General features: G+C 38.9%; 1 protein-coding gene across 2 annotated transcripts in view; it reads left to right on the top strand.

Annotated features, from left to right (window-relative positions):
• Nucleotides 1-17,553, top strand: part of LOC100027271 (ATP-dependent translocase ABCB1-like) — a 119,159-nt gene that overhangs the window by 37,369 nt on the left and 64,237 nt on the right. For both annotated transcript variants that reach the window (XM_007504942.2, XM_056800162.1), the window contains exons 10-13: nt 1,377-1,490; nt 12,369-12,479; nt 13,226-13,351; nt 14,707-14,910. In XM_007504942.2, coding sequence (XP_007505004.1) covers nt 1,377-1,490; nt 12,369-12,479; nt 13,226-13,351; nt 14,707-14,910 — 555 coding nt within the window. The remainder of the gene's footprint in view (nt 1-1,376; nt 1,491-12,368; nt 12,480-13,225; nt 13,352-14,706; nt 14,911-17,553) is intronic.

Here is a 17,553-nt window from a genome sequence, read left to right as displayed (position 1 = left end):
AAGTAAAGGGGAAACTACATTAGCATTTCAACGGCCATGGGCAAGTCATTGCCTCCCTTACCTGCCCAGCTAAATGATAAAAGGGTTTTGGACTCACTCCATGACAGCTGTCCATGAGGTAGAATTAATTATTTGCAAATTTGTAGTAGGAAGGCCAAGCAACCTTTTTCTAAGATTTATTATTATTCATTTTGAAATGCTAATAAATACTCTTTTAAAAGTCATGAAAACATTTCCATATTAGCCATGTTGCAAAAGAAAATGCAGATAAAAAAGAATAATAAAGTTTTTTTTTTTAAGTATGCATCAGTTTACCTTTGGATTCCAGCAATTCTTTCTCTAGAGTCAGACAGCAAATTTTTTCATGACTTATTTGGAATTGTCTGAGAGCCATTTATTTTAGAAGACTAAAACAACTGATAAAGTCAGAGGAGAAACAAAACAAATTGATGTTCTTTTCATCTTGAATTTACAATGAATTTACAATCTCATATTTTGCACTTTAAAAAGTACTGTATTTTTAAAAAAAATTTAAACTGTTACTTTCTGTCTTGTTTCAGTTCTAAGGCAGAAAAGTGGCAAGGGATAAGAAGTTGGGGTTAAGGGACTTGCCCTTGGTCACACAGCTAGGAGGTAGCTAAGGTCAGATTTGAACCCAAGTCCTCCTGATTCTAGACCTATTTTTCTATTCACTCTGCTATTTAAGTGCCCCTAAAAGATACTTTAAAAAGACAACCTAGATATGAACTTTGCAAACACTAAAGCATCAGCTACTAGAATAATGCTAGAACTTTTTGATTGTTTTATCCAATTTTCTGAAAACTTAAGATATTTTCTTTATGGAACAGATAGCTTTCAGAATTCTCCATTGTAAATTCAAGATGAAAAGACCATCAATTTGTTTTGTTTCTCCTCTGACTTTATCAGTTGTTTTAGTCTTCTAAAATAAATGGCTCTCAGACAATTCCAAATATGTCATGAAAAAATTTGCTGTCTGACTCTAGAGAAAGAATTGCTGGAATCCAAAGGTAAACTGATACATACTTAAAAAAAAAAAACTTTATTATTCTTTTTTATCTGCATTTTCTTTTGCAACATGGCTAATATGGAAATGTTTTAATGACTGCACATGTAATAATCTACCTTAAATTGCTTACCTTTTCAAAGAGGGAGAGATTTAGAATATGGAACTCAAAATTTTTTTAAATGAATGTTAAAAATGTTTGTTTACATGTATTAAAAATAAGATAAACATTAAATGTTGAAAAATAAAATTAATGACTATGTAAAAGGAAATGAAATTGCCTAACAGAAAGGAGGAGAGTCCTATAAAGGACTAAAGAACCTCATCTAACTTCTTCTTCCCACTTACCCAGGTCTTCTTTTCTGTATTAATTGGAGCCTTCAGTATTGGACAGGCATCACCAAGCATTGAAGCTTTTGCTAATGCAAGAGGTGCAGCCTATGAAATCTTCAAGATCATTGATAATGTAAGCCTCAGTTTTTATTTATATATATTTATGCACATGTATAAAATAAACCATATTTTATGTCTATTTACATAAATAATTTTTTATACTATGTATGTATATATGACAATGTTGTTCAGTACTATAGGATTCTTTATGACCCCATTTGGGTTTGGTTTTGTTTTTAACCTTTACCTTCCATCTTACCAGAAGAGCAGTAGTAGTAGTGGTAGTCTCTCGGTGACCGAGAATGATGATTGTCTTTGTGCAGTTTCATCTATGGTGTACCCTCATGTGGCTTTGGAGTCCAAAGGCTGAGGCGCACAGTTTGTGGCACATGGGGCATGGGACGCCAGTTGTTACGGGAGGTGCGGCTGTGGCCTGGTGTTGGCGTTCACGCAGCAGCAAGACGTCGACGTCGCTTATCTTCAAAGGTGGCGGCTGCATGGCTAATGTGGGCTCGCCAGCTGCTTCTGTCAGAGGCAACGAGTTCTAGTTGCTTTGGTGTAATGCCAGCCCATCGTAGCTGGGTTTTGAGGACCAGGACTTCGATGCTGGTGGAGTTGGCTCTGTCGAGGACTTCCTGGTTGGTGATTCGGTCCTGCCATCGGATCCTCATGATTGACCGGAGAGAGCGTTGGTGGAATTGCTCCAACTGTTTCATGTGCTCCCAGTACAGTGTCCATGTCTCGCAACCATACAGAAGCGAGCTGAGGACCACTGCGTTGTACACTTTGAGCTTCGTCACAGTGCTTACACCGCTGTGTTGGAGGACTTTGCAGCACAGCTGCCCGAGTGCCTGGCTGGCCTTTTGGATCCTGGCATTGATCTCGTGGTCTAGGAACCCGTCCTTGGCGATGGTGCTGCCCAGGTACTTGAAAGTGTTGACATTAGAAAGCTGCGTGCCGTTGACTGTAATGCACGGCTGGTTCGTTGGCCTCCCTGGTGCAGGTTGGAACAGCACCTCTGTTTTGCTGAGGCTGATAGTCAGGCCAAACAGTTTTGTTGTGGTAGAGAACCTGTCCACAATGGTTTGGAGATGATTTTCTTGGTTGGCCATGAGAGCACAGTCATCTGCGAAGAGAGCTTCCAGGATGAGTCTCTCTGTTGTCTTTGTTTTTGCAGTCAGGAGTTGAAGGTCGAATAGTGAGCCATCCAGTCGGTATTTGATGTAGACGCCCAGGTCTAGATCCATCACAGCATGTGGTAATACTTGGGTGAAAAATAGGTTGAATAGTACCGGAGCGAGGACACAGCCTTGTTTCACACCATTGGAGATGTTGAAGATGTCGGAAGTCTCTCCACCAGATAGGACTTCCCCTGTCATGTCAACATGAAAGAGCTGGATCAGTTTGACGAATTTTGCTGGGCAACCGAGCTTGCTGAGGATCAGCCACAATGCGTCCCTGTTCACTGTGTCGAACGCCTTTGTCAGGTCTATGAAGACAATGTAGAGACTCAGGTTCTGCTCAAGGCATTTTTCCTGCATTTGCCTCACCGTGAAGACCATGTCGATGGTGCTGAGATCTGGTCGGAGGCCACATTGTGATTCAGGCAGGTTCTGCTCTGAAACAGATGACAGGAGTCTGTTGAGTATAACACGGGCGAGGATCTTTCCAGCAGTGGAGAGTACTGAGATGCCTCTGTAGTTGTCACAGGCTGCTCATGAGCCTTTGTTCTTGTATAGGGCTAGGATGGAGGCATCTCTGAGTTCTGGGGGCATGTCTTCCTCTTCCCATATCCTGGTCAGCACTATGTGGAATGCCTGGAGCGCCTTTCCATTTAAGGCCTTGTACACCTCGATTGGGATCCCGTCTTTATTGGGTGCCTTGCCTGCACTCATTTATTTAATGGCTTTTTGGACTTCCTCTATTTTTTTTTTTTTTTAAGTTTTAATATTATTTTATTTGGTCGTTTTCATACATTATTCACTGGAAACAAAGATCGTTTTCTTTTCCTCCCCTCCCCCCCCCCCCCCCCCGCCTTTCCCTCTCCCATAGCCGACGCATGATTCCACTGGTTATCACATGTGTTCTTGACTCGAACCCTTTTCCCTGTTGTTGGAGTTTGCATTATAGTGTTCATTTAGAGTCTCTCCTCAGTCTTATCTCCTCCAACCCTGTGGTCGAGCAGTTGCTTTTCAGCGGTGTTTTTACTCCCACAGTTTATCCTCTGCTTGTGGGTAGTATTATTTTTTTTTTTTAGATCCCTGCAGATTGTTCAGGGAAATTGCATTGATACTTATGGAGAAGTCCATCACCTTCGATTGTACCACAATGTATCAGTCTCTGTGTATAATGTTTTCCTGGTTCTGCTCCTTTCGCTCTGCATCACTTCCTGGAGGTTGTTCCAGTTCACATGGAATTCCTCCACTTTATTATTCCTTTTAGCACAATAATATTCCATCACCAACATATACCACAATTTGTTTAGCCATTCCCCAATTGAGGGGCATCCCCTCATTTTCCAATTTTTGGCCACCACAAAGAGCGCAGCTATGAATATTTTTGTACAAGTCTTTTTGTCCATTATCTCTTTGGGGTACAAGCCCAGCAGTGCTATGGCTGGCTCAAAGGGCAGACAGTCTTTTATCGCCCTTTGGGCATAGTTCCAAATTGCCCTCCAGAATGGTTGGATCAATTCACAACTCCACCAGCAATGAATTAATGTCCCCACTTTGCCACATCCCCTCCAGCATTCATTACTTTGCATAGCTGTCATGTTAGCCAATCTGCTAGGTGTGAGATGATACCTCAGAGTTGTTTTGATTTGCATCTCTCTGATTATAAGAGATGTAGAGCACTTTTTCATGTGCTTATTAATAGTTTTGATTTCTTTGGCTGAGAATTGCCTGTTCATGTCCCTTGCCCATTTGTCAATTGGAGAATGGCTTGATTTTTTGTACAATTGATTTAGTTCTTTATAAATTTTAGTAATTAAACCCTTGTCAGAGGTTTTTATGAAGATTGTTTCCCAATTTGTTGCTACCCTTCTGATTTTGGTTACATTGGTTTTGATGTACAAAAACTTTTTAATTTGATGTAATCCAGATTATTTATTTTGCATTTTGTAATTCTTTCTAATTCTTGCTTGGTTTTGAAGTATTTCCCTTCCCAAAGGTCTGACATGTATACTATTCTGTGTTCGCCTAATTTTCTTATAGTTTCTTTCTTTATGTTCAAGTCATTCATCCATTTTGAATTTATCTTGGTGTAGGGTGTGAGGTGTTGATCTAAGCCTAATCTTTCCCACACTGTCCTCCAATTTTCCCAACAGTTTTTATGAAATAGTGGGTTTTTGTCCCAAAAGCTGGGATCTTTGGGTTTGTCATATACTGTCTTGCTGAGGTTGCTTGCCCCCAGTCTATTCCACTGATCCTCCTTTCTGTCTCTTAGCCAGTACCAAATTGTTTTGATGACCGCTGCTTTATAATATAGTCTGAGATCTGGGACTGCAAGACCCCCTTCCTTTGTATTTTTTTTCATTAATTCCCTGGGTATCCTTGATCTTTTGTTTTTCCAAATGAACTTTGTTATGTTTTTTTCTAAATCAGTAAAAAAAATTTTTGGGAGTTCCATGGGTATGGCACTAAATAGATAGATGAGTTTGGGTAGGATGGTCATTTTTATTATATTGGCTCGTCCTACCCATGAGCAGTTAATGTTCTTCCAATTGTTCAAGTCTAGTTTTAGTTGTGTGGAAAGTGTTTTGTAGTTGTGTTCATATAGATCCTGTGTTTGTCTCGGGAGATAGATTCCTAAGTATTTTATTTTGTCTTGGGTAATTTTGAATGGGATTTCTCTTTCTAGTTCTTGCTGCTGAGCTGTGTTGGAATTATATAGAAATGCTGATGACTTATGTGGGTTTATTTTGTATCCTGCAACTTTGCTAAAGTTGTTGATTATTTAAATTAGCTTTTTGGTTGAATCTCTAGGATTCTTTAAGTAGACCATCATGTCATCTGCAAAGAGTGATAATTTGGTCTCCTCCTTGCCTATTTTGATGCCTTCAATTTCTTTTTCTTCTCTAATTGCTACTGCTAGTGTTTCTAATACAATGTCAAATAATAGAGGTGATAATGGGCATCCTTGTTTCACTCCTGATCTTAATGGGAATGGATTTAGTTTATCCCCATTGCAGATGATATTAGCTGATGGTTTTAGATATATACTGTTTATTATTTTTAGGAATGACCCTTCTATTCCTATGCTTTCTAGTGTTTTTAGTAGGAATGGGTGTTGTATTTTATCAAAGGCTTTTTCTGCATCTATTGAGATAATCATGTGATTCTTGTTGGTTTGCTTGTTGATGTGGTCAATTATGTGGATAGTTTTCCTAATGTTGAACCAGCCCTGCATCCCTGGTATGAATCCTACTTGATCATGGTGGATGACCCTTCTAATCACTTGCTGGAGTCTTTTTGCTAGTATCCTATTTAAGATTTTTGCATCTATATTCATTAGGGAGATTGGCCTATAGTTTTCTTTCTCTGTTTTTGGCCTGCCTGGCTTTGGAATTAGTACCATGCTTGTGTCATAAAAGGAGTTTGGTAGGACTCCCTCTTTGCTTATTATGTCGAATAGTTTGTGTAATATTGGGGTTAACTGTTCTCTGAATGTTTGATAGAATTCACTGGTGAATCCATCAGGCCCTGGGGATTTTTTCTTAGGCAGTTCTTTGATGGCTTGATGGATTTCAATTTCTGATATGGGATTATTTAAGAAAACTATTTCTTCTTCTGTTAGTCTAGGCAATTTATATTTTTGTAAATATTCATCCATATCACCTAGATTGGTAAATTTATTGCCATATAGTTGGGCAAAGTAGTTTTTAATGATTGCCTTAATTTCCTCTTCATTTGAGGTGAGATCCCCCTTTTCATCCTTGATGCTATTAATTTGCCTTTCTTCTTTCCTTTTTTTAATTAAATTAACCAGTACTTTGTCTATTTTGTCTGTTTTTTCAAAGTACCAGCTTCTAGTCTTGTTTATTAGCTCAATAGTTCTGTCACTTTCTATTTTATTAATTTCTCCCTTAATTTTTAGGATCTCTAGTATGGTTTTCTTCTGGGGGTTTTTAATTTGTTCATTCTCAAGTTTTTTGATTTGCATTTCCAATTCCTTGGTCTCTGTCCTCCCTAATTTGTTAATATATGCACTCAGGGATATGAATTTTCCTCTAAGTACTGCCTTGGCTGCATCCCATAAGGTTTGAAAGGATGTTTCGCCGTTGTCATTTTCTTCAACGAAATTGTTAATTGTTTCTATGATTTCTTCTCTGACTAAATGATTTTGGAGTATCATGTTATTTAATTTCCAATTAATTTTTGATTTGGGTCTCCATGTACCCTTGCCGATCAATATTTTAATTGCCTTGTGATCTGAAAAGGCTGCAGTTAATATTTCTGCTTTTCTGCATTTAAGTGCCATGTTTCTATGACCTAGTGTATGATCTATTTTTGTGAATGTGCCATGTGGTGCTGAAAAGAAGGTGTATTCTTTTTTGTCCCTATTTATTTTTCTCCATATGTCTATTAATTCTAATTTTTCTAAGATTTCATTCACCTCTTTTACCTCTTTCTTATTTATTTTTTGATTTGATTTATCTAAATTTGATAGTGGTTGGTTCAAGTCTCCCACTAATATGGTTTTACTGTCTAATTCCTCCTTCAATTCTCCTAGTTTCTCTATTAAAAATTTGGATGCTATACCATTTGGTGCATACATGTTGATTAGTGATATTTCCTCATTGTCTATACTTCCTTTTAGCAGAATATATTTACCTTCCCTGTCCCTTTTGATCAGGTCTATTTGTACTTTGGCTTTGTCAGATATCATGATTGCAACTCCTGCCTTCTTTCTATCGGTTGAGGCCCAAAAGGTCTTACTCCAACCTTTAATTCTAACCTTGTGAGTGTCAACCCGTCTCATATGTGTTTCTTGAAGGCAACATATGGTAGGGTTTTGTGTTCTAATCCAGTCTGCTATTTGTCTGCGTTTTATGGGTGAGTTCATCCCATTCACGTTCAAAGTTATGATTGTTATTTGTGGATTCGCTGGCATTTTGATGTCTTCCCCTAGTTCTGACCTTTCTTCTTTAGCTTTCTCCTTTTGAACCAGTGATTTACTTTAGGTCGGTCCCCCTAGTCCCCTCCCTTGAGATGCTTCCCTTTCTAGCCCGTCCCTTTTTATGCTCCCTTCCCCTCCCCCCTCTCCTTCCCTCCCTTTTTGTGCTCCCTCCCCCCTCCCCCTCCTTAATTTTCCTTTCTTTCTTGCCCTAATGGATAAGATAGAAATCAGGATCCCACTGGATCTAGATGTTCTTCCCTCTCAGATTTGATTTCACTGAGAGTAAGGTTTAAGTACTTCCACTTCACGCTCTCTTCCTCTCCTTCTCATATGAGAGTTCTTCCCCTCCCCTTCCCATGTGTATCTTTATATGGGAAAGTTTATTCTATTGATTCCCCCCCTATTTCTTGAAGTTAATCTTAGTATTATCACGGTTCCCCCCTCCCTTTTCCTTTTTGCCCCAACTTTCCCCAAATCTTCTTGATTCCCCAATCTTTCCCTATGCATGTTTCTTCTAACTACTCTTATGATGATACAATTTATGAGAGTTACACAAAACATTTTCCCCACATATTAATATATATAATTAGATGTAAATGTAGTCCTTATAGAAGAGAGTTTGACTTAAAGAGAAAGATAAGATTTATCTCCTTTTCCCTTTCTTTCATATTTACCTTTTCATGTTTCTCTTGCTTTCTGTGCTTGGATATCGAACTTTCCACAGAGCTCTGGTCTTTTCTTAGCAAATGCTTGGAAATCTTCTATTTTGTTGAATGCCCATACTTTCCCCTGGAAGTATATAGTCAGTTTTGCTGGGTAGTTGATTCTTGGTTGGAGACCCAGCTCTCTTGCCTTTCTAAATATCGTGTTCCATGCTTTGCGGTCTCTTAGTGTGTTAGCCGCTAAGTCATGTGTGATCCTTATGGGAGCCCCCTTATATCTGAAGCTCTTCTTCTTGGCTTCTTGTAGGATTTTCTCCTTTACTTGGAAACTCTTGAATTTGGCAATTACATTCCTAGGCGTTGTCTTTTGGGGATTTAGTATAGAAGGTGTTCTATGAATCCTCTCTATTTCTATTTTGCCCCCTTGCTCCAGAACGTGGGGGCAATTTTCTTTTATAATCTCCTCTAGAATAAAATCCAATTTGTTGTTTACCTCTGGTTTTTCTGGGAGACCGATGATACGGAGATTTTCTCGTCTTCCTCTGTTCTCCAGGTCCGTGACCTTCTCAGTGAGATATTTTCTGTTTTCTTCCAATTCATTAATTGTTTGGGTTTGCTTTATTGATTCTTGCTGTTTTATCATCTCACTTTCTTCGAGGTCCTTAATTCTGGTCATTAGGGACTGGATTTGCTTTTCAGCCTTGTCTGCCCTTGTATTGGCTGCTTCGAGTTCTTTTTCCAATTGAGCAGTCTTATCTGTCAGACAGCTGATCTCTTTCTCCCATTTTTCTTTCCAGAAGGTTTCCATCTTTTGGATAAGTTCCAGTTTGAGATCTTCCAGAGCTTGTTGATAGTTTCCATTTTGGGAGGCGTGTTCTGAATTTTTTTGGATTTCCTCTTCATTCTCCTCTTTCCCTTGGGTACTTCCACCATAAAAGTTTTCAATAGTCACTTTTTTCCCTTTCTTCCTGGAGGCTTGATTTTGGGCCATGTGAGCCATCCCTTTGGTGGTTTTATTTCCCTTTCCTTTTTGGTCTGGGGTCTGGGTTATAAGAGTGGTTTTTCTGTGAATTTAGGTTGCTTCAGACTAGTTCTTCCCAGCCTCCGAGCCCAGGTATTCAGCTCCGCCCAGATAATCCGTGTGCCTTGTTCAGCGCAGCCCGCCCCAAGTCCAGGTCCGCTGGATTCTCCAGTGAAAGCGCCCTGAGACGTTTTTTCCTGGCAGTCCCCAGATCCCAAGGACCCTGGAGTGCCCCCCCAGACAGAGACGCTCCCCACTCACTCGCTGTCCTGGTGAGCGCTCAGGTAGCTCACTCTGGTTTAGTGGGGGAGGTGGGGTGGGGGAAGGGCGGCTCAGTTCACTTTTCTGTGCAAGCTTTTCCTTCTTATTTTAGTGTGGAAATGCTCAAGCCCCACGTACCTTTGCCTCTGTGGGGTACTGGGGAGTCCTTCTGTTCCTCCAAAGGTGATTTTATGCTCCTTTGATGTAGTCTATTTCGTTCGGTGCTGGGGAGAGGAAACGTGCGGCGTCTAGATTGCAGCCATGATTACCCGGAAGTTGGACTTCCTCTATTGAAGGAGGGATGTCAAGTTGTTCAATGGTGCGGTTTTGGGGGATCTGGTCAAGGGCGCTTTGGTCTACTGAAGAGGGTCGGTTGAGAAGCTGACTGAAGTGTTCTTTCCAGCAACAGCTGATGCCTTTTTTATCTTTTATGAGAGTGTCACCGTCAGAGGATAGCAAAGGAGTGGTGGTGGGTTTTAATGGCCCATAGACAGTCTTGAGGGCACTGAAAAATTGTTTGTAGTTTTTTGTATCAGCAAAGCACTGGATTTCTTCTGCCTTTTTTCCCCACCATCGGTCTTGTATCTTCCTGATCTCACACTGTGCCGTGGCTTGGAGAGACTTGAATCTGTCCTTTTTAGTAGCAGAGTTTGGGTTATTTTGCCACGCCATAAAGAGCAGTAAAGACTAGGCAATGGGGATGAAGTGACTTGCCCAGGGTCACACAGCTAGGAAGTCTCTGAGGCCAGATTTGAACTGAGGACCTCCCATCTTGAGGTCTGACTCAATCCATTGAGCCTCCCAGCTGCCCCCTTGGTTTTGTTTTGTTTTTTTTTGTTTGTTTTGTTTTGTTTTTATGAAGATATTGGAATGACTTTCGACTTGCATTTCCAGCTCATTTGACAGATGAAGAAACTGAGGCAAATTAAGTGACTTGACCAGGGTCACATAGCTGGTGTCTGAGACTGGATTTGAACCCAGGTCTTCCTGACTCTAGTACACTACCTAGCTGCCCCATAATATATGTATATATATCCCCAAAAATGCACACACCAATTGCAGGCATATCTTATACCTTTCCTCCCATGCTTATCTTAAAGTAGAGATGTTAATAATCCATTAATATAACGCAATATATGAAAATCCAAATTTGTACATTTGTACCAAAGGTCCAAGAAGGAACATAAATGTGCGAAGGATCACAAGTAAGGCAATTTATTACTCACAGGCACGCAAATATATGTGAACCCATAGACATACATCAATGGTGGTTCAGGCTTGCAGCAATCTGAATGCCCCAACTGAGCATCTAGATCTTCTGCATTTCTGTTCTTATGCCTCATTGTTGTTGCTGGGCAAATCCACAGAAACTTAGTGGGAGAGAGACTCCAGCTGAGTTAGTCATTCATGGGATGGTCTAGACTGTGATTCGTCTACACCCCCACTTCCCATTACACTGGTTTATTTTTGTTTTGTTTTATTTTTGTTTTAGTTTTCTATTACTTATTACTCTGTGATTTCTAAAGTTAGTCAATTTTACCTACTTGGATTAGGTAAAGTTTGCTAAGCTTATGGTTTGCCAGCCTTACATTCCTAACCCTAAATACAACTTACCAAATCATCGTTGGATGTACAAGAACTTCCCAGTGTATATTAAGTGAGTCAATCAGTGGTACAACCTGGAGTTACTTCCATCAGCTAGGGCTCAACAAGTAGATGAATCCTCATAGAAGAGAAGACAGATCCTGCAGGTATATTGCCAGACATGATTAATGCATTGATTGGTTTTCCTGAATTGCTTCTTTATCTTTTTTTATTTTTTTAAATTGTTATAAGTAATACCTAACTTGGTTGAGGAAGTAAAAGTATGTTTGGAAATGAGAGTGGCAAAAAACAAAGAAATATTAATGAATATAAACTTTTTAAAGAAGAAAAATATAGAATGAGAGATGATATTTCTTAAGATTGACCATAAGATTATTTAAAATAGCAAGAACTCATAGAACAGTGAAAATTTGATTTGATTATTGAACCCAGAGCACAGCCTGGGCATTTGTTAAGATTCCTCATTGAATGTCAAGAATTCTTCCAGCTTGTGGCTTCTAGAGAGGACTCTCAGGATTCCAGACTCTCACTAAGGCCACCCTTCATACAGAATTGAGGGAACATCTTCTCTACCTATCAGGAAGGTCTTATGCCAATACCTAGACCTGAGCCCTGGGTTATAGTTTCATAAAACTTTCTAGGAATAATTCTTTGTTAATACAAGTTGTAAACCCAGGGGAAAAATAGATTTCAACTCTGATTATAGCAGATAAGAGTAGAAAAGTGTTGAAATGGAAATAGAAGCCTGTGTTCTCATTCCAGTTATATTGCTAACTTAGCTTAGATAGCTCCCTTAAATACCCTGGACCTCATTTTCCCTATATGCAGAATAAATGAAATTAAATTCATCCTAAGCAGGACAGCTAGGTGGCTCCTGATGCAGCTTTAGATGCTTCTTTTGTACAGTTTACCATGTTCTGAGCAACTTCCAAATCTTTTTGAGTTGGATAAATAACAAGTGTTTGCCATCACATGGTGTTCATAAAAATACCCACGGGCTGCAAATTTTATTTCTTGGCATTTCTTTGGTATTTGTATTGTTACAAGTGAGCTATAAGCCTGAATCTTTCTGAATTCAACTCTGACACCCCACTATGCAACACTGTCTCATTTTCCCCTATACAATCTCTGGATCTCATAATATTACTAGAATTAGGTTGTCCATTTCCTACTCTTATTCTTGGACCATTGATACCCTGTGCTTAAGTTCTTAGGGAAGAAAAAAAATAAATTTTGTAACTTGGAGGTTTTCTTATTTCTTCATGTTTTATTTTATTTTTAGAAACCAAATATTGACAGCTATTCAGAGCATGGCCACAAACCAGATAATATTAAGGGAAACCTGGAGTTCAAAAATGTTCATTTCACTTATCCATCTCGGAGAGAGGTTAAGGTGAGTGGCTTAAAATACTCCAATGGATCTGTGGTCTTTTCACTCTGCAGTTCCCTCCTATGATGCAGACCATCACTCACTGACACCTGCCCATCCTGTTGGTCTCTGACCTGTGTCCTCCCATACATTTCTTGATTTCTTCTACTATTGAAAGGATACTAGTAGAGGGCTTAAGCTGTGCAACTGTCATCTTTTGCCTTGTTAACTTGTGACTAGTCCATCTTCTTTTCCTATCATACATTTCCCTGATAATATATTTTGTTCCTCTTCTTCTTTGGAGTTCCTCATTCATCACGTATGGTGTCCTGTACACATTAATTACATATGGTGTCCTGTACACATTCCACCTTCTACCTCTCCACATAAAGATATATTCATTAATTTTTCAGAGACTGTTGTGTACCATATCTTACACCCAAATAGCACTTGTAGAATACTGGTAATAAAAGAATGGGCCCTTCTCCTGCAGGGGAACCAACTTATTTATAAAAAAAATAGGTCCACAAACTAAAATGATTTCTTTTTATGGAGAAAAAATTTAGTCAGTGTCCTATGTTCATCTATTTTTGTGTCCCACTTAGGGACTGTTCACTAAAAATAAATTCAAATGGCTTGCTTAGATTTAAACATAACTTTGAACAGAAAACTGCTAAACCTGGATCATGTTTTATAGATTTATAGCTTAATAGCTCTCTATTTCTAAGCTGTAGTAATACCAATTGTCTTTTTCTTACTTGTCCATACAGATTTTGAAGGGCCTCAATCTCAAGGTTAACAGTGGACAAACTGTAGCCCTGGTTGGTAACAGTGGCTGTGGGAAAAGTACAACCGTTCAGTTGATACAAAGATTATATGATCCCACAGAGGGCATGGTAAGAATCAATTCCACTAACATTTTTAAGTGTCTACTGTATGCAAGGTATAGTGTGTAAAGCAGTTGGAATTTCAAGGACAAATTATATAATTAGGGCACTCAAGGAGTTTGTATTTTACTGAGATGTTACACAAATAAGACTTTTTATAAAGGTAATTTGTGGAAGGAGTGAATCAGGAAAGATTCCCTTGTAAGATATGGCACCTACCTAAAGTGAACCATGAAGAAAAAATAAGAATATTGACTTATATGAGGAAGGTGTATATTCTCAAGATGAATGGCTAAATTTGGGATACAGCTAGCAGTCTAATTTTAGCTGAATTATTAAGTACATGAATAAAAATAAAGTGAAATATGACTGGAAAGTAAGTTGTAGTCAGAGTGTCATATTTAAATGTCATGTTGAGAAATTTATATTTTCCTTTAAGGGCATTAGGGAGCCATTGAGGGTTTTTTGAATAGAAAAGTGACATTATCAGAATTATTTTATATGATTGGGGGTGTAGACTCTAAATGAACATGCTAGTGCAAATACCAACAACGTGGAAATGGGTTCAGATCAAGGACACATGTGATACCTAGTGGAATCGTGCAATGGCTATGGGAGGGGTGGTGGGAGAGGAGAGAGGAAAAGAAAACGACTTATGTATCCAATGAATAATGTTTGAAATTGACCAAATAAAAATAATGTTAAAAAAAGAATTATTTTAATTTGCAACTGTATAGAGAATGGAAAGGGCAGCCAAGTGGGTAGAGGGACTGGCCAGAGTTAGTAAGAAAGTCTCATTTTCCCAAGTGCAGACCTAGATTCAAGTAGCAGTGTGACCCTGGCCAAGTCATTTAACCCTGTTTACCTCAGTTTCGTGTCTGTAAAATGAACCAGAGAAGAAAATGGCAAACTGTTCCAGTATCTTTGCCAAGAAGTCCCCAAATAAGATTAGAAAGAGTTAGTCATAACTCAAAAATGACTGAACAAAAACCAGAATAGATGATGGATTGCAGAGGAGAAAGAACAGAGGCAGGGAGGCCAATTAAGGGGCCATCAGAATATTCTAGTCATAAGGTAATTAAGTCCTTGACACTGGTGATGGTCATATGAGAAGAGAGAAAAATGGATGGGAGACATGTTTTGGAATTGTAATGGCATCACTTGGCAATTGGATATGAGGGCTTAGAGAAATGGCAAGTCAAAGATAAATCTGGGTGCCTGAAAAAATGATGAAAAAATGGCTCTCAACAGAAATCACTTTAATTGAAATAATGGGCTAATGATACACCATTCCTTGGTATTAGCATGACAGTAATCTTTTTGACTTATATAGAAGGTGAAGATGGAATTTGTCTCTTTCCCAGGTCACCATTGATGGACAAGATATCCGGACCCTAAATGTAAGGTACCTGAGGGAAATTACTGGAGTTGTGAGTCAGGAGCCAGTTCTGTTTGCCACCACAATTGCTGAAAATATTCGCTATGGCCGTGAAGATGTCACCATGGAAGAGATCAAGAAAGCTGTCAAAGAAGCCAATGCCTATGACTTTATCATGAAACTTCCTAATGTAAGCAACTATCTATCTCAGCATTAGGCAGTATAGACTGAACTCTCCTTAAAAATGGGCTCCTGAAAACTACATTTGCTACCCTCTTTTCTCCCCCTAGATTCAAGGCACTCTTTGGCCAATGTCTTTGCAAAACTGAGGTTCATAAACCTCAATCCAATGCTTCTTTTAATAAAAATCACATCCAATAAGAGGACATGTTAATTCAAAGGACAAAGCTTTTAATTAAAATCAGAATAGTTGCACAAATAACAAGGAAAATACTACCATACACATATGGTCACAATCTTTCAGTATCCCAAGGCAGTGGTAGGTGTTATAGGGAAATTAACAGGAGCAGGAGCAATGCTGAAAGGCAGAAGCAGGAAGGTTCCAGAACTCTGGAGAAGTGTCAGGGATTTCTGTTGCTTCCAGGCAGAAGGAGTTTTCTGTCTAGTCTACTGGGGTGGACCTAGAGAGCTAGATATTCTCTCTCCTGTGGCTTTCCTTGTGATCCAACCTGTTCCTGGGTATCCTGTGGACTGTCTGAGCTACTTGAGACACCTAAGCCATCTGTCAGTGAGACCTTTCCTTTGAGCCCTGTTCCTACAACATTCATTTCCTTACCACTTATATATATATATATATATATATATATATATATATATATATATTAACTAAGAGGGGTTAATTTATCTAGTTGTAGGAATTATATTTATAGGTAGAGAAGTGTTAAAGAGTACAGGCTATCAACTTGATTTTGGGGAGAAAGATTATTTATAGTTTTCATATAGATCATCCCAATTCCCTTCCCTTCCTTCCCTTATCTTAAAATAAACTATTATTTTAGTTATATTTATATATGTATATATATACAATTTTAGGTTACTATTTCATAGGGAAGGGAAGAAAGATACATTATCTAGAAGATCAAGGCTCCTAGAGTTCAGCTTAGGTGTAAGTCTTCTCTGCTTCTAGAGTTTCTGAGTGCTGCTTCCTGTCATGCCAAAAATTCTGGCCAATCTGTAATTAGACAACTGAGGTTGAACTCCAAGCCAATAGCCATTTATTAAAGGGACATGGCCCCCTTTAATGAATCTTTACAGATCTTCCTTACAATCTGAGATGGCCCCTTGCTCCCCAGCACAGATTTTATAACCTATGGGTCCCAGACAATCTGGATAGTGTATCACAAAATATAAATTTTTATTGGTGGTGTCATGATTACCTTGGTGATCTCAAGGCAATGGCTAGGGAGATCTCTACCCCCACCCGAGTAATAGGCAGAAGTTGGACAATCATTCAGTGAGCAGAATCCCACCCAACATTGGGCAACTAAAAGAAATGGCAAAGGGTCATCGAGCTTCTAAATTAACTTGGGGACTTTCCAATTGGTGTTCACAAGAGGGACAACAAGAGTTCTCCTCAGGGACAACATAAGGGTCATCTTTGCTCACAGGATAAATGGATATACATCCTCTGCTAAATAAGGGGTCATAATATGGACAGTGGAATACTTATCTCCCCAAGTTGGGTGATGGGAAAATGGCAGAGGGCAGAGGACAGGAGATCTGGGTGATCCCCTTCCACGTGTTGGCATTTACTCATCAAACCATTTAATCATCATGGGAGAGGGCCCATAGCTTGGGCATTTTTGTGGTTAATCAAGTACACTCCTGGCTTTTAGTATACACTCTTAAACCTGCTTCTTGTGTCCTAAAAAGACTAATATAAGAAAGAATCTCTTTAGCCTGATGTGAGTATAATATAGAATAATATCTATATGATCAAACATATGAACATGGGTATATCTAGCCATCACTTATATAATCACACTAAATTGATTAATGCTGATTGAAAATGAATTAGGGATAGATCATAACAAACTAGGGATAGCTTATGGATCAATATAAATCAATAATTTTTCAATTCCCCACTGAGCTACATTAGTAGCTTTTGTTCTTAGTTCTCTTTTGGGCTACTTTCTCTTCTATACTGCCATCTGCTGGTTCTTCACTCATTTGTAACTTCTAAGCAGCCTTCTCTACTAATGTAGTTACTGCTCTTCTTATAAGAGAGCACAGCTGAAAGTGACCTATTTGTGCTCCTTTGCAAATCAGACCCACACCTACATCCATCCAGCTAGAATCCCTCAGGTCAAATCTGCCTTTTTCACTACTTTGCCTTTACTTTTGATGGTAACTCCTCAGGGCTCACCTGATATTTCAGTTCAGGTTATCTGTGCCCTTAAATATTAATAACTCGCAAAACTCAGCAAGAATGGAAAGGACAAGTTGGGTTCGTGATTTTTGTCTCATGTTCTCATAACTCTACCAAAGCACTACTCTCCTTCCAGGGGCCTTTTGTCATTTAGTCTTCAGAAGTGAATATGTGTGCATGTGCATATGTGTATGTTATATGTTGCATTTATGTGGAGTGCATGTGTGTGCATCATATGCACATTTTCATGTGTACATGTATGTATATATTGAGATTGTTTACATTTTTTGGGTTTTAAGGTACTATGCCATTTTGCCCAATGATGGTGACTTACCTGGTAGTAGTGGGTGTTACTAAACAATAACTCTCCTCAGTAATGTGTATCAGGAACATGATGTGTATAGGTGTACATTGTTTCAGGTACTTTGATCTATGGAGGAACAT

Source organism: Monodelphis domestica, chromosome 5 (assembly GCF_027887165.1).
Source record: "Monodelphis domestica isolate mMonDom1 chromosome 5, mMonDom1.pri, whole genome shotgun sequence".
NCBI classification, from domain to species: Eukaryota; Metazoa; Chordata; class Mammalia; order Didelphimorphia; family Didelphidae; genus Monodelphis; species Monodelphis domestica.
Note: the sequence above shows the minus strand (reverse complement) of the source record. Positions and strands in the feature narration are given on the sequence as shown.